Below are 18,225 nucleotides of genomic sequence, written 5' to 3' on the forward strand. Positions count from 1 at the left end.
ACGATCTCTGTTTGATCGGGGAACGAAGGGCATACAAAACAAGCCACTGCTGTGAGTGACACTGTGACGAGAAACAAGAATCTTTATATTTCCGCTCAGAAGTGGGGCAGTCAATGACCGCGGTATTCAAACACTTGTCCGAGCTCCACAAAAGCTCGTCTTTTGTCTCCTGCAGGAGGGAATTATAAAATGAAGACAAATAGGTTGTCACAAATATAGCTCCATTTGTAGATATTACGATTCACGTTTCTGAAGGTTTACCTAGAACGACAAGTTGAAAGACCGCAAGGATTTCGGGTATATAGCGGGTCTTAACCGAATTCCTGAAGACTTGTTGGTGGGGGGAGGGCGATCGTGAAAACTCGGGTTTAACCAACGGAGAACCTTATGTACCCCTAACATTTTATTAATATGCGCGTTGCTTAGAACTCAGTAACATAAGTATGCCTCATACTCTAACGACCTTCGTTTTGTGGTTGTACCAATATAGCAGCTGTCTATGAACCACGTTCTCGAAACAAAGAAAATTATGGAGAATGCTCGATTGCTCCGTGAGATGATATGCCGTGTTTTAAAAACACGGCATCACTATTTAACCACTCAAATTCACGTGTTTTTTATGTCTGTCCAGGTTGTATTACCTTACTTGGGAGATTTTCATTTAAGGTTAGCAAAAATCACGAAGCATTCCACTTGGCTTCGTTCACGGTGTATACTCACTGAATCAGATATTCACTTCACCGAAACGTCCGTCCTATCCCGTTGCCTACAAGTCGGACATATTCCATTGGACATTGCCTAGTCTGTTCAACACACGACCATCTGTGGTTCAACATTAAGTCCACGAACTTGTGGAAATATACACGGAAGTGTATCAGACATGGTCCGCATCGCAAGTCTTCCTTCCGTGACACATGCGTTTGCAACGTCGTACCACAATCCCAGACAAGCCCAAATGAAGTCAATGCCCAAATGCTCTGCTGCTTCAACCTATCAGAATGCATCAATTGTGTCCGACTTGGAATTGTAGATAAGAAAACAAGACCGACTTTGAGAAAGAAGCAAGTTTCAGAAACGGATTTCACAAAGAAACCACAAGATAAATATCCCCCACCAGGAATGAGAATCTCAGCGAACCTTACCTTGGTCATTTTTTTGAAGCAATGGACGTCCGTCAGTGCAGAGAAGTTACCTCTTGGACGGGACACTACGAGACTATGGAGGCCTTGACACTCACGGCCACATCGTTCTTCGTTGAATGAAAAGGCACAAAAGGTCTTATGTTCCTCTTATGGTGAAGCATACCTGAAAGATTATCGATACAAAAGACAGACTTAAGGAATGATGAAACAAGCGAAAGGGTGCAGACCGAGAGACACGGACACGTGTCTCGTCTTCTGTGTCCGTGTCTCCTCGTGGTTGAAACGGTTTTTGTTTTGTGCCACTTCAAGACTGATTGAAGAAATGAAGACGAGGCAAGTTGTGAACATAATGGCAATTGATGTTCTGAGGCTGGAACACATAGAAAGGACAAATACATACAAAGCCTCAAGACTTCCTTCTTTTATCAAGTTGTGAAAGTTGCGCTTACCGTCGAAGCGCTGAACCTGTCATGTTGTTACTTCAGGTTCCGGGACATTTCATCGAACGCCATTTCGTCGAAAAAAATTAGCATTTCAACCAACGCCGTTTCATGGAGTCGCTTTTTATTTCGTCCAAAACATTTTATTTATTACTCTGCTAAACAATCAGCTTCGGTCTCCCCATGGTGGAGGTAATGACTTCTCGCAAGATATAACAATCTTATATGCTGTCAGTCGTTTTGGCCCTTTATAGCTGTGGCCACAGCTCGCTTTTCTTTGTTGTTTGAAGGTGTTTAACCCTAAAGTTTTAGTCAGCATTTGTTCGGTACTGATTTAAAGAGGAAATAAGAGTGGTGGGGCCAAAAACCTTCTAGTGCTCGTTATCTGTATAGAGAGTACTTGAAGGAAGAATACCACCTGACATACTCAAAGCAGGACCGCTCCAGACATGGGGTACAAAGAGACCTTTCCGAGGTTCACCTACCCAGGGGATTTCCATTCCGTACAGGTATAGTGCCCTAGTAGTACAGGATTGGGCTATGGAGTCATACGACAGAATATACGGACAACCTTCCCATCGTCTAACCATATACCAGCTGTTGAAGCATACCATTACAAAAGCAAACTAATTTCGAGTCCCCATATTTTCACGAAATGACCAGAGGGCTTATATGCGCGCCCACTGCATTTCGCCAAGGGTGAATATCTGCGGTTGGATTAGTATACTTAAGCCCGATATTACTATCACATGATGTCGTGAAAGCAGCGCTGATACGCATTATTTTTGCGCTCTTTCTTCTTTTTTTTTCTTTTGCATTTGTCATGTAGGCGAAATTTTTATTTATTAAGTCAGTCTGCTTCGCAACTATTAAAGATATTTGTGGAAATAAAGGAACGACCGATAAGTGCCCTCGATTATTACACTCATGCTCCGCCTTTACCGATATAACCCATTACCTCGTTTTTTCCTGAACCCCGGAGTCGTACCTTATGCTTCTATGCTTGTGCACATGTATGGATTATTTAACATTAAGGAGTTTCAGTCATGCGCGTGGTTGAAAACATGACGCAGAAATTTGATGTTTCCCACAAGTCATCCCCCAGCCAAACATGTTCTGCTGCGACAAGCATTTTTTATCATACTGTGCCACCAAACACGACACATAACTTGCGAAAACAACAGGCATGTAAAAAAAAACAAAGAAAAAGGCAACCGAAATGGCCAACAAAACCAGTGCCTGTTCCCCAAATTAACTCGCACAAAAAATGTTAAACAAAACATTCACAAACGAAGCTTGTTTCATTTGGAGGGTGACTGCCCCATGAATGGTATACTGCAAGGAAAAAAACAGAGAGAGAGAGCGTCGCCAGACCTATAAACGGAGACAACAGCTCATACCTAAATAATTGGGAGTAGATTTACGCCTATTTGTGTAGTGATAGGTTGCACGTGCCGCAGGGTAGGAAGGAGTCTATATAGGTATCGTTGATTGAACTCGTTACCTGTGTAGTGGGAAATCGAAGCTTCCTGTGAACGGCACGAGTACGTAACAAACATTTGTAAAAATGGTTGGATTCGCCAGAATAGGCCAGCAAAAACTCAGACTAACAATGAAATTTATTGTATTTCATGAACGTTATGATACATGTGTTCCATGTTATGATACACATGTGTCTCCCTATATTGCAGTGTTGTGCGTAGCGGCACTACTGTAATCGCTACTTTTTTCAGGAGCGGAGGTGTAACTCCGCTACATTTGTTATTTGTAGCGGGAAAGTGATTTCCGCTACAACTCTGAGTAGCGGAACCGCCTCCGCTACCGCTACTTTTGAGGGAGAAAATAAAATAAATTAGGCGCTAGGGTACGTCCAGTGAACTCGCTGTCAGATCATGTAAGCCCGACTCAAAGAAGTCGAGCCGCGGCCGTCGCTCAGCCCTTAATCTGGCTGGCGTATATATGGCACATATATTCATAGGCCATCGGCGAGAAAGTAGCGGAAGGGTAATTGCGCTACATTTTTTGGTAGCGGTAGCGGTATCGCGCTACATTCGTAAATTTGTAGCGCCGCTAGTATCGCGCTACTTTTAAATAGGGTAGCGGGTTGCGGTATTTCGCTACCTAAATTGAGTAGCGGGCACAACACTTCTATATTGCATACATGTATTGGCGCGTAGTACAAAGCCTTTGGTATGTCCTTATACATTTCACACATTTTATATTTCACGCAAAAAATATTATTGCAGTAAATTTATGTATCACAACATTAGTTCAATTGTGTCTGAAAAATGTGTCCTTGTCGTGGTGGGGCTGTTGCTAGTTGAGTGATCCATTATTGTTCGGCATCAGCGCACCCCTCCAAAAACAGTTTAATCAGGTCGACCCTTTGCATATCTTGCTTTCATGTCGTTGAACGTTCTCTCTATCAGGCTCATAGCATTTGTCATTACCTTTACATTACTATCAATCTCAGCGGATATATAGGCACATGAACGGAGAACCTGCTTCATGATAGTAAATTTACTCCAATAGGCGAGATGCAAAATGCGACGCGCCATCTCACGGTAACGGTTGTAACTAGGGCGGCCATATTGGTAGAGTCGAGAAATGCGCACGTTAGGCTGCTGCTGTACTGCATGTATCGTCCCGTACGTGCACATACACTGCGGGATCGTACCTTTTTTTGACTCAAGAATGCCCACGCACTGCTGCGTTCCATTGTGTAAACAACGTGGAACCAAAGACAGCGACGGGAACAAGGTGGGCATCACTCACTTTACCCTGTTCAGTGTGCCTGGCAGTGACCCTAGAAGCGGCCGTGAAGTGCAGTGAATGGTACGCACGCAGTATACCACGGGCTCTTTTTTAGTGATGAGGGTGTTGTACGTTGATAATACCGAATATAATGAAACAGGGCTAGCAAGAAAAACAGCTAGTACTTGTGTAACGTGCAGTCTCGTGTGCCAGTTAGCTTGTGTCTGTCCTTCAACTGCGCTTGAGCTTCTCCCCAGAACGTCCGCAGCTCTCATCGAGCCTTAGCCTCCTTTATACTAAGTATATAGGAGGCTATGATTGAGCGATCGCGCATAACGGTTACGTATCGCGTGACGCACGCGAATGAAAAGATAGGTGTTGCATAGGAGGGGAATTTTGCGATCGCGCAATGTTGCTATGCTGTGCTAGCTAAGACATTCATGTGCGGACCTCGTTGTGGATGGATCTCGCATGACCTGAGCAAACAGGGCTTCCATAAGGGTAGCTTATTCAGAATGAAATCATAAGTAAAATTGTTGTTCTCCACGAGCCTTGCTGGCACGCAAAACATGTTACATGCTAACCGTGTTCTTCCTTTCGTAGGTGTCCTTTCACCGTTTTCCAAATGATATAAGACACTATACAAGAAGTCGATTATTGCCATCAGGCGAGACGTAACTTAGTCACATGAAGTTCATAGCATACATGTGGCGATGACAGAAGAAGACAGACGGACACGGGCTATCCGTGCCCACCTCTGTCTTTTTCGTTAATAGCCATGTGTAACTTCATCCAACACACTCTTCACATCATTGCGCTGATAGCAGTGTGTTTATTTTGCTTTTCTCTTCTTTTTTTAAACTCAGAACGTCATAGAAAGAGCGCTTACGTACAGCGTACGATACGCAAAAATGTGACCAGAAACTTCGGCGGACGCACATTTTACCGTATAGTGGTGAACAAGGAAAGCTGCCGTCACTTCGAATGCACGTGAACGGCGCATGCACTAAACACCGAACGCCGTGCGGCTGCTCGAGCTCGATTGCATGTTCTAGTCAATACTTATTGTGGGCAAGGTGTCCCACTACAAAACAGCAGTTCACGTACCTCGAGTCACAGTTGTTTGTGAGCAGTAAAGAAGGCAGTGCGTACGGTTCCACGGCGAAGGCGTATGACTTCTTTTGCTGCCGTGACGACGGTGCCGAAAGAGCACAAAAACTCTGTAACGTACGTATCATCTGACAGGTGTGGTAGAGCGCCTAAGTCGTTTTTCCACATGTTGTCATCATACGTACAGGGAAATGTCGCAGTTCAGTCATTTCGGCCGCCGCAGCTGAACCGAACGGCGGAACGCGGGAATCAGTGCTACATCAGGGAGACCGAAGGGCCTGTGAAATGGGAAACGCGCGATTGCGTACCCAAACGCACTTGAAAGTGGAGACGGAGTGCAAGGCCGCAACGGCGAGACCTGGGCACAGAGAAAAAAATGCTGCGTTCACCCTACTAAAACAGTGCAACATATTTTTGCAGCTGCGTTTAGATGATGCGTTGGCCTTTCAGTAACGTTGCGTTGGCCTTTCAATGCCTTGGCCTTTAAAAATTATTGGAATAAGTATTGCAGCGGTTGGGGTATGCCATACCAAACATCGACAATTTTCTGTTCTCACCTAAATTTACTGACATCTCTTTCAGCAACGAAACGTAGTAGAAAGGTATTCTACATATTGAAAGATAGAGGAATGATTGCACATTGAAAATATACTTCATTTAAGAATATCCGACCCGCCATCGAGGAGCTATGAGCGCTAAAATATGTGCAATTTTTGCCATATCTGCCGAATTCGGCACTTTTTCTTCAGCGTCCCTTTAAAGCGTGACAGTTTGCACTCCGTACAGATATACTAGAGTGCCCCGACATTACGTGCGCCAGCTATGAGCGTTGTGACGCGAATGAAATGGCGTCAGTAAGGCTACAAAGTCGCGATAAGAAATAACGTCGTGAAGACTGCGCCGCCTTACCCCTTCTTCATCGTGGACTGGTTGAGCGTAGGAAGCTCCGGGTACCTGTCGTCGTTTTCACTCAAGGTCGTTTCCAACATATACCTTTTCCACTGAAGTCAAACATTGTCACCGGCGGACCTTGGTCGATTTAAAATGGAATTATCCAGCTATCGGACGATGTATAAATTTCTAAAAGGTCCAAAAACGGAAATTATGTCTAAAAAAACACAAGGCTTATTTATCATCATTCACTCTTCCACACGGGATCCGGAAAAGTCGTCCCCGGAGAAAACGTCCGGTCCAACGTCAAACGTCCAAATGTCCAGTGAGCAAATGTCTGGTGAGCAATTGTCCGCTCAGGTTCAGGTTCAGGTACCCTTTGAAACAGGGCAGGTATCCCAAATGAAGAATACCAGAAGCGATGTTCTTGACAGAACGTCCGACTTAATAATACTAAATAAGGTTGTGTTATGATGGGATAACGAATGTGGTAGATCGTTCGTGGGGTGTCGCTGGTTCTTTGTCTTTTAGCGGATCTGATACGGTTGGCTTTGTCTCCGGATTGGTCGCTGCACTCCATGCTGTAGTCGTTGTATATGTTCTAGTTTCGGATTCCGGGACTTGCAGGTGCGAGGGACGTTTCTGGCTTCATTTGGTGTCCGGCGCTTCTGGTTTTCTTTTGCGTAGCTTTCTCGCAGGTTAGTAGCAGGCGTTCCGTCTCGAGGATGATCTGGCTCATTAATGATTGGAAACACACAAGGGGTGCGGTCGGCCTCGATGAGGGTGTTGTATGGAGTGCATGACATCTTAGTAAGATGTGCTCGATGTCTTCTTCTTCCCCAGTGTCGCATAGGATGCATATCGGTCTATCTTTACCGAAAAGCTCGGGTAGCCCCTTCCTTGTCAGTAATGACGCTGTCCGGACTCGGTGTTTTCGTCATCTCATCATCTGTTTGATCTTTCTGCGTGTAAGTGTACTGGGGTAGCCAGTTCGACTTGGTCGAAACTCACATCCCCATTTTTTTCTTTATCACATCACATCAAAAGAGGCTGCTGGCTCTACCTAGCTCCTTTGTAGTATTCTTCAGGGCCAGGTGCTATTGCTGGATGCCAGATGTCTTCTTCTATTACGTTCATTTCTTTTCTTGTTAGGTTATTCCAATCGCGTTCGTTTTTCGTTCATTGTCTGGTGGTGTCCTTGCTGGCTGTATGTGAGGTCTATGTGGGTTATCCTTCTTATCCAGTTTGTGCGCTCCCCGTTCTTGGCACCCCGCGGCGCGACCTCATAAGCTCATAAGACCTAATAGCTCATAAACACCAAATGCTCATAACATCCAAGTGCTCAAAATCCCCAAACGCTCATATGCAGCGAAACAAATGGTGGTTTAGGACGTTTGGTCCAAATGAGCAGGAGGGGAGAGGGTGCTCATAAGCACCAAATGCCCAGAACCGCCGAATGCTCATATGCATCGAAGCGTGGGCAACTACTACAAAGGATGGACCTTTCTTCTCCCCCGTTTCGAGCTAGGTACTCTGGGTAGAATGGAATGAATGGCGGCTACCGAGGTCGCTTAAAGGTACTGTAAAGCAGTAGACAAGCATGGTATGCCGGTGATGTGACTATAGACTTTGCTGCTTCTGAATACCATATGTGGAACCATACAACCGACAACGCGCTCTAAATATTTTTAATTTGCCATGAAAAATGCGGCGTAGTGGAGCGGTGCGACGCCTGGTGTCAAACAACCCCCTGTACAGCGGGCAACACTGAAAATTGGTATTACACACTATTACATCGGAACTTCGTTATTTTAGTAACCATATTATTAGTTTTCCTGTTTACCTATGCATTCTGAAACCCATGTTTAATCTGTCAACTCCTGCTTTTGCAAAGTAACCCAGCGCCGACCGCTGCTCGATGGAGGCTCTCCCTACTTCTCTGCTGCGCCTGCGCGCTCCTTCTGTTCGCGGCCTCTTTCGAACGAACAAACTCCCTCTGTGAATCTCTATGAAGTATGAACAAACAAGTCCCGACGCTGTCTGGCTTCTTGAACGTCTGACACATTTTTTTTCAACGGCTCAGCATTTCATTTCAGTTCGCTTATCCGTTTATCCTCAGATGTGGATCGTTGTGTGGATTACAGGGGCGGATTTTTATGGTGGATTGTTATGTCGAGCCCAGTGTTATACGCATGCAATGTGCTTGCCGCCGTATGTATCGGGAGTACGAATTCATTTCGAATACCTAGTACAGTGTTGCCCGTAATCTTTAATTGTAATTTTCTAATTAATTGCACCGTCGATTGGAATGAAACTTGCGCAGTTTTTGTCCTGGTGGCTTGGACTATCGAATAGCCACACTAAATGACATTTGATCGGTGCTGCTTTACAGTACCTTTAATGTGTTTGTTTGAAGTTTTCGTAACAGCTTCGTCCAGCTTTTAGGTAGACAGAACGAATAGCACTTTCTCGTCCAGGGATTTCTTCATGACACACTATCAAAAAGCCAGTAGAGACAGGTTTGATTGGGATATCTCGGATATTTACCTTGATTTCGGAAGGAGAACAACACTGCCTCAATATCGTTCCTAACTGTACCGTAAGAATTCGTGAGCTTGTCCCGAATGACAACATTCAACAATTCGGATGGAATGGAATACATATGACAAAGATTAGATCTCTAATAGATCTTTGCACTGTTTCCGAAAAAGAAAGCAGTTTTCCAATCGCGAAATTGTGTTCCTGTGAGATCAAATATTTATTGCTAGCCGAAGCATGCAGTACTACGCATAACCATATACAGGGTATCCCAGAAAACGTGTCATTGAATTATAATTTTAAAAAAATGCACGGCCTAGAATTATGCGGTCAACGGCATTTGTTGTTACTAGGTTTTTGCCACCTCCTGATGTGAATGTCATGTAACGTAAATTTAATTGTGTATATTTTTGCGAACTGAACTCGGAAATTTGCCAAGTAAAGGTCACTTTTTACCCCATCAATGAAAAAAAAAAAAAAAGAAGCCGAACATCATGCTCTACGGAGCTCCCATGAGGACAGCGCGCGACCAATTTTTCAGCGCAGTCGTTGTCAGTCCGACGAAAGGAGGTTGGAAACCCAGCCCACACCAGCATCGTAGAAATGGATAACACAGGCATGGCTTTTTACGCCCGGCTTCCGCTGAGATCATGCCTTCCCTCTCCCAATTTCAGGAACTGTCACGTTTTCTACTAACACCGTCTCGGCTCCACCTCGTATTCCCTGTACCCCACTTGTGGAGTGCACGGTGACTTCTGACACGTCATCCTGGTTTGTGAGCAATATCACCACGAGCGTGCACTGATGGAAGTTTCTATGCAACGTATCGACAAGCGGCGCTTCAACCCCGCGAAGATCCCCGGACCATGGTCGAACGATGCCCACCAGATGCAAGGCCTTCGTCTTCTTGCGGAGTACTTGCGCTCCACCGGTCTGGTGACGGATCTCTGAAAGTGCTTCACCCCCCCCCCCCCATCATCATCCCCTCATCCGTTCCCGATGTGCAATAGGGCAGTGTACCGCCTCAGCGGCGGTGAATCGCCCACCTCATCATCATCCAATGTATGGGTGTGTGTGTGCGTGTACTATCACGCTATGGGCTGGGTTTGTGACCTCCTTTCGTCGTGGTCGGACTGACAGCAATTGCACTCAAAAAGTCGCAGCGCGTTATGCTCGGGTGCTCCGAAAAGCAAGATGTACTTCGGCTATTTTTTCCCCTTGGGATAGGTCCTGAATGCTATCAATTATCATAAATCTGAGTAAATATGGCACGTTCTTCATATTGGTAGGGTAAAAAGGTGACCTTTACTTGGCAAATTTCCGAGTTCAGATCGCAAAAATTTACATAATTAAACTTACGTTACATGACATTAACATCGACAGGTGGCAAAAACCTAGAGAAAGAACAAATGTCGTTGACGGCATGGTTCTAGGTGGCGTAGTTTTATTATTATTATTATTATTATTATTATTATTATTATTATTATTATTATTATTATTATTATTATTATTCCGTGACACGTTTTCTGGGACACCCTGTATACTAGGGAGTAATGAATCACAAGGTAATGCCATTTGAGTACTGAGTAATGGTAATGTATTACATTTTGGTTCATTCCATTTCATGCATATTGGGCATACTCATTTACATGGGGCGAATGTTCTGGCACTGTGCCGTGTCCAGGCGCAGAAAAACCCAGGTTTTTGTAACACAGCTTCAACAATGACTATGGGGGTTACAAAGGAGAAGAAGGACCTAGCGTGGGGTTATCCTGGGGTAGGCCAACATAGGCCGACAGGAGTCCAGACGGATTTTGTGGTCATGAAGGGAGAATGCACAAAAGAGAAAAATAGCCCCCTCCTCCTACGCTGTTGCTTTTGAGCTAAGTTTTGTGGCAATGTTTTCATCCATTCCGTTTCAGTGTATAGATTTGTGTAGTTTCCCTTCCTTTTCTGAATAACGCGTCCTGGAGTAGTCAGTCCTGAGTGGCTCGGGACTAACATCTCAATTTTTCTTTTACAAGTCAATCAATCAGAAAAATAGCCTGGGTACCTGTAACAGGTAATTGGCTGTTTTGCCTTGTTCTCAACCAGAGCCAGTAATAACCACCCACTACCCCTGCGATGCAATAAATCTTATACTGTAAACGTGTTCCATCTTTTTCTTTCTTTCTTTTTTCTCTCTCTTTTGGCGCGGTCGATTTATCGCGAATCTTCAAATTGTTAGTATTTTTAAAGGGATTCTCGAGTACTTGGTTTCGCGATTGGCGAAGTCCTGGGAGTGCTAGGATTCTTCGTTATTGGGTTTTATGATTTTTCAAATTCGGGGGGGGGGGGGGGGGGGGAGAGAGAGAGAATCGTGTGCTATTTACACACGAGAATTCGAGGAAAAATTGGGCGTTACGATCTCTGTTTGATATGTCATCGGGGAATTTTCGGGTGAAACGAAAGGCATATGAAACAAGCCACTGCTGTGACACTGGGACGAGAAACAGGAATCTTTATATTTCCGCTCGGAATTGGGGCAGTGAATGACCGTCGTATTCAAACACTTGCCCCCAGCTCCACAAAAGCTTTTCTTTAACTCCTGCATGAGGGAAGGGGGGGGGGGTCGTTTATCTAAAGAAATAAAGAAAAATAAGAAAGAGAGGGCGGTCTGCCTGCCGAGACGGGCGGCAAGTTGCCACAGAGAAGGAAGAAAAAAGAAAAAGGCAAGAAAAAAGATAAAACCGGACACAACAGCTAGATACACGACACATTGAGCTGTTACGTTCATTGCAAAGTTCGGTGGCTGTGCCACCTGGTGGTCACCTTCGGCTCACATCATACAGTTCACCATAATCACTTTCAGTTGGTCACAGGTTCGTTGTTCACAACTGCTGTCAGAGAATGCCTATTACTCTCCTTCATGAAATCTAGGACTATGATTTGTGTTGCCCGCCGCGTTGACATTGGTCCAGTAGGGTAAATGAGTGACTCCAGAAGGGTGACCTAGGTTCCTCATTTTTTCCATTAGGCGTTTCCTTTGCTGTTCGTATGTTCTGCAGTGAAACGAGATATGTTCTATATTTTCCTCGACATCACAGGTGTTGCACAGCGCATCTTTACTTCGTCCTGTGATGCAGAGGACGTGCTTAGTCTTGGCGCTTCGAGTTCGCAATCTCATTAGAAGTGAAGTTTCTTCCCTTGTGAAACCCCTTGTGACGCAGAGGGGGGGGGGGGGGGGCTGTTTGCATCACTGCCCTGGCATCGGGGTGAAAGCGCCATACATGTTCATTTATAGCAGTTTGTGCTTGAGCATTACTTGGAATAGCGGGCAGTGTAGGAGGAAGCCCTGCAACCTCCTTGGCTAGAGTGTCGGCTCTTTCTTCAGGTAGGCCCTTGTGCGACGGCACCCATTGCAAGGCGATTATATTGCCCCTGATCTCTAGTTCTTTTATGATTTCGAGAGTTTGCAATGCAACAGGGTGGTCTTCGTAGTTGTTGGATATTGTTTGAAGGGCGGCTTTTGAGTCTGATAGAATTACCACGGAGCCAAGTTGTCGATTCATTTCTTTTGTTTTCGTTAGTGCAGACAGGATAGCGGTCATTTCAGCATCTCTAGTCGACGTCGTCCCATGGATGGCTTCTGCCCAATCTACGTTCAGAGCTGGAATGCAGAATGTGTGTGCATGTAGTCTTCGGTTAGCTTCCGAGCAACTATGCCTGGCGTATTTCCTTGTTTCTTCATGCATGGAATTGTCGTCTTACAATGTGGTTGGCGTACAGTCCATGGAGCTGGGCTTTTTTGGCGGTCTTGCTGTGTGGATTCCGATCAACCTGCGAGTTCTCAGCGTTGTTACAAAGCGAGAGCGTTGTCTGTTCTTAAGTCGGTTAAGGAGAGCTTTGTCTTCTCCAATCTAGTGATTTGTTGTTGCAGTTGTTTGGTTGCGAGTAGGGGAAGAGGCAACGCTGGGACTTCTGCATACGTCGCTACGTTTCTCGTACTCAGAGGAACTCCGATGGCACTTTTGAGTCTCCTCAGGTGAATCCTTTCTAGCACTCTTCGTGACGACTCACTAAGCTTTGCGTACGTGGTAAGCGTACATGAGTCTAGCCACTGTAAGGGCACTATGAACGAGTTGTATAGTGCTCTGTGGACAGCCTGAAGTGGGGCTTGCTAGTCTCCGAGTAAGATTGAGCGAGGATTGGCAGCGCAGTTTGATGTCCTTCGTGTACGGTGCCCACGACATTCGACTGTCCATGGTGGCCCTTAAGAATTTGGTTGTTTTAACCCTCTTTACTGGCGTGTTGTTCAAAGTGAGAGGAGGAAGTCGTCCCCAGCCTACTCCTGGGCCAATTAGCATAAATACTGTTTGTTTTCATTTGATAGTTGAAGACCCCTACCGATTACGTATTCGTTCACAGAGTCGACTCCTCTCTGCACCACTCGGACTTTTGCTTGCTGCCCATATGCAGATATCGTTCGCAGACAAGGATATCTTGATACGAGGGCAAAGAGATTGTCACAAATAGCTCTCTTTGCTGATATTATGATTCACTTTTCGGACGGCTTACCTAGGACGACAAGTTGAAGGACCGCATGAATTTCGGGTAGATATCGGGTTTTACCTGAATTCTTGAAAACTTGTTCGCGGGTGGGGGGGGGGGGGGGGACTACCGTGAAAAAATCGGAGTTCATGTCCGATCGATGTCACTTTATTGGCGAGTGCAATATTTCCCGCTTATATCGTCATCGCAGAATTTGCAAAAAGTAATACATCGTGAATGTAAATACATTTACAGTATTTAGTTTATGCATATCATTGTTCGCTTGCACCTATCCGAGAGGATATTAATGTTAGCGCTACCTGTAATGCAGGGCGTTATTGAATACTTCTGGAACAGCGTAATGCCCGAGTAGTAGCATTAGTTGACGAAAGTAATGGCATAAGTAGGCGGGGGCTCCAGTCTGCACCGAACGTTTATTGAGGCGATATAGTATGAACGTCCATATCCAGCACGTGCACGCACATCCTTATCTCCTTTCGGATATTTTCATCTACACTCATGAAGGCATGCATTAGGTACAAGGAAGAAACTGTATGTCATCTTCTGGACTATATTTTGCAATATATACATATATACCTTATCACCTGTAATTGACTCACTAGGATACTATACAGAAACCGATAATCCCGAAGCGTGACATTACTGTGCGATGCGGGCGGCCGTAACAAATTTCATAGGAATTCATAACACTTGACAGTAAATAGAAAAAAAAATTATGCGCGCCTATAGCGTAGCATGACAAGGAACGGTACATGTGTTTGTCAGCTATCGTTCAAACACTCGTTGACTCTCGATAACGAAGCTGTTACATAAACTTCAGACACATTAAGCGGTCTCGGTAGCCGCCATTCTCAGAACTATATAGTAGTTCCTTCCGTTCCTTCTTTCCTTTTTTCGTTTTCTTTCTTTTTTTTTTTTTCGTTTTCTTTTTATGAAAGGAATAGCAAGTCGGTCTATGCCTGACTAACCTTTCTTCGTTTTTTTTTTTTTTTTCAATAAACATATCCCCCCCCCCTCCCTATATAGTTCCAAATGCGGGAGAGCAAAGCCCGTCATTTGTAGTTGCACGGCTTTCGGTGCATATGAGCATTCGATAGTTCTGAGCATTTGGGGCTTAGGAAGTTAGGAGCAGCTTTTCCCCTCCAGCTCGTTTGCACCCCAACGCTCGAAACCACTTTTTTTTTTTTTTTTTTTTTTTGCTCTCTCTCTCTCTTCCCCCCCGTGCATATGAGCGTTTGGAGGTTATGAGCACTTGGAAGACATGAGCATTTGGTGCTGATGAGGCCTAAGTTCGAAGCTGTGAATCTCTATTTTCTTCCGTATCTACCCCTTCTCTATATCTAGCTTTCCGAGTATACACTGACAGTCCATATGTGCCAACTGAAGAAAGAACATTTGCTGACCCGACAGTGTGAAAAGAACCGGAACGTTCACCCAGTTTCTTCCTTTTTCGTAGCCTTCGAGCGCCCTCGATGGTTCTTATTCGACCAAAAAATCGCGTCATTCCGCACAGGTTGTATCCGGCCAGAAAATTATTTTCTTGCCCAATTCTCCCACGGATGAACATTCCGCTAGAAGAGACGATTGCAAGCAACATGTTTGCGGACGAATGACGTCTGCAGGGCCAAAATGACATCCTACCAGTAACAACAACTATATTTTAATGATGATGATTAGGGAGTTTCATCGCCACTCTACACTAATGCTGGCGGTACTGTAGTGAAATAAACTAATGAGTCTACTCACAGTGAGGACCCAGGTCCTACGGTGTCCAAAAAGTTTATACGAGTGCTTTTAGGGCAGGGTGTTTGTGGACTGAATTTCGAACATGGACCAAGCAATTTTGGCATAGTAAGAAGGTGAGAGTCCATCTGATTCAAAGACACTATTCTGAAAGGTTGGTAGTGCAGGCAGTGGAGAAGGATGTGCTACAGTAGCGGTAGTGTCCGAAAACATGTATCGAATACATGAGTCAAAAATGCGACTGTCCAGTGAGTCGTAGAAGGACAACACGTTAGTTCTGCTTTTAGCCTTGCATGTAGCAGTAGTCTAGATTGCTTACATCGCACAGTGACATTTACTTGACTGACTTTCGGCATCCGTAAATAGTCGCCGCAAACATAAGTCCTTGAACTTGGTTTATATCATACTCGTTCCCAGTTGCTTCACAGACAACCAGGCATAATCAATACATTTCTAGGTTGCTAAGAGCCCAGAAACTTCCCCGATATCCCCCACACAGGTCTTGCAAAACTCCCCCCAAAAGCTACCATGGGCATCGCAATTCGCACGCCCCCCTACGAGATGGAAATCCTGCGTAAATACCTGCATCAACTCTGAATCAACAAAGGCCTCACAACCTATCAATAAAGCACGGTGCGTTACCCCATAGTTTCGCGTACAAACAGCAATGCTTACCTCCTTCACAATCCACGCGGATCCTTCAAACATTTTAGCCGACGACCGTCGCCCCGAAAGTTTGTCCGGCCGGCGAAGCGAGACCCACGTGACCCAGATCTCTTACCGGGTAGCCTTCTTGCCACCATTGACCTATTTGGCTGCCGGATGTCTTATCACACAATACGAATTATAAAACGTTAGGAAACCAAGGGCGTTATGCAAAGCCAATTTATAAGGATGAGCATGATTTGATTTGATTTGACTTTATTTGCATTTTGATGAACATGAATTAGTAGACAAGTGGTCAAATTCCTTTATAAAAAAACTAAAGTCTCAGGAAACCACGAAAAAACATTCGTTAAAAAGGACGTGCATCATATCGCTGCAGTACAAAATCGTAGTTTTATGTAGTGCTGCAGGAGTGTGCTGTAAAAGCAGGATGCTGTTGAAAAACCGCTTTGTTCCTACCTGAAGTGCAAAATTTCGAAGCGTGCAACTTCTTGTTCGCGTTTGGAGTAAGAAAAGTAGTGTGCTCTAAAAGGTCAGTCACATTTTCGTGCACAATGCGATACCTACTCGACGGACACACATCCGCTGCCACACAATGAATATTTTTTATTAATTTACTTTTTTTAGGTTTCTCTTGCATAAATTCTTAACTATGCGGCAGCACACGTCTGTCCGTGAAGCAGGTGCGTCACGCGCGAAAATGTGACTGTAGAGCATATATATCCTACATCTGCATCGCGGCAGTTAGACCAAGACTGAGATGAGATTCACACATTGAATTCACAGTTCTTGGACATTTTCTCCGTGCCTTCTTACAACTAGCCAGATTCGTTTGTTTGCTATTGTAGTTCGCGAACCCGGCGAGAGGTGTCGCCAGTACCGCACTCCGCAGTTTCGGTTTCGATATGTTTCGGTGTCGTAAGAAATGCGTAGAAAGGCGTCCAGGGAACGGGTGGTCTTTCTATCTCCGAGTTATACCACGGCGTTGATGTTGTTGATCGCGGTATTTTAGAAGAGTGAATAGCGTCAGCGTATCAGCTTTCTAATGCCGAAGTCCTTGGCAACGTCGCGCTTTTTGCGTCCGCAGTCGACAGCCCTTCGTCACTGGCTATAAATTGCTTTCGCTTCGCAGCCACAGGTCCGCCGTGTGTCGTCGATGAGCCTGATATTATACAGTGCAAGGCTACATAAGCACGTTGCTCCACGTCTTATGTACGTATCGCACATGAAGTCACGTGACAGTAATGGTCGGGTTGGCGTCCCACATTCCCTACTTCGGATGCGTTATGCCGCGTGCGTTAACGTCGAGAAAAAAAAAAGGGGGGAAATTCAGCCACGCGCGTTTTCTAATTCAGCTCTGCAGTTAAAGTTATCGCACAGGTGACTCGTATTTGGTTTCAATTACACCAGCGTATAGTGAGCGCAAATCGACAAAACTATTCCTAAGGACGGATCTAGGATTTTCCCGAGGGAGGGGGGGGGGGGGGGTCCGCTATGGACAAGTGCCACGTGCATGCTGGGATTGGTCCATTGAACTCTATGTTCAAGTCTGAAATTGAGTGGGGTGGGGTCCGGACTCGTGGACCTTCCCCCTAGGTCCGCGCCTTCCTATTCCTACGGCCGGCGAACGGAAAAGGGCGCAGCTCGGGAGAGGCGACTTGAGGAGGAAAGCGGGCGCATCGCACGGAGGAAAGTGACGCTACCTTCCAATGCCTAGAGGCTTTAGTAGAAATCAGTCAATACAGAGACAAACAATATTTGCATAGGTGTAAACATCATAGGCCGAATGGAAAACAGAGAGAGTCTACTGCGTAGGGCGTATGTCATTGCCCGACAGTTATATGCACCCCAGTTTCTGTGGTGCACAGGCAACAGTCTAAAGCAAATAAGTTGGGGTATAGAAGAAATTTCATTTTTACTTATGAACATCATTGGCACAGCTTCCAAAACAAATATGACGGTGAATGAGGAAATTTCACCTTTTTGCACCAGCTCGCAATGCAGGTAGAGAGAATCAGAGCATACATAGCTGACCGACCCGTTTCGGTTTCATCAAGGTCATGCACGCGTTCTGCCAGAGAACGGCATTCCATGAACTTGCTTTGGTAGTTCACTTGGACAAGCGAAAATATACCGCGGTTTTTCATATTGTGGGAAAAGGAAGCATATCCCACAAATTGATTTGTATATGGCAAAGGTTTATGGCAAAGGTGGCAGGATATAAAAAATATGGAGATGTGAAACCCGACAAAGCCGGGTCATGCTACTCCAGAACTGGTGTATAGAAAATAAAGTAGAAAAAACAAACCTCAAGATGACCAAATTGGTTTCCCAGTCGCTTCTGAAGCAGTATTGATTGATTGATTTCTTTTGTTTGTTTTTGTCTTACC

At 45.1% G+C, this 18,225-nt stretch overlaps 1 protein-coding gene across 2 annotated transcripts in view; it reads right to left on the reverse strand.

Annotated features, from left to right (window-relative positions):
- LOC135394208 (alpha-tocopherol transfer protein-like) overlaps positions 1–15,946 on the reverse strand; it is a 42,412-nt gene extending 26,466 nt beyond the window's left edge. Inside the window, exons 1-2 of one of the 2 annotated variants that reach the window (XM_064624817.1) lie at positions 15,845–15,946; positions 1,143–1,305 (exon numbers count right to left, since the gene is read on the reverse strand). In XM_064624817.1, coding sequence (XP_064480887.1) covers positions 1,143–1,151 — 9 coding nt within the window. In that variant the 5' untranslated portion in view covers positions 1,152–1,305; positions 15,845–15,946. Of the gene's footprint in view, positions 1–1,142; positions 1,306–5,443; positions 5,716–15,844 lie in introns of those variants that run through there. The other variant, XM_064624818.1, reaches the window with a different exon arrangement.
- Between the last annotated feature and the right edge of the window lie 2,279 nt (positions 15,947–18,225).

This window comes from Ornithodoros turicata, chromosome 5 (assembly GCF_037126465.1).
Source record: "Ornithodoros turicata isolate Travis chromosome 5, ASM3712646v1, whole genome shotgun sequence".
Lineage (NCBI taxonomy): Eukaryota > Metazoa > Arthropoda > Arachnida > Ixodida > Argasidae > Ornithodoros > Ornithodoros turicata.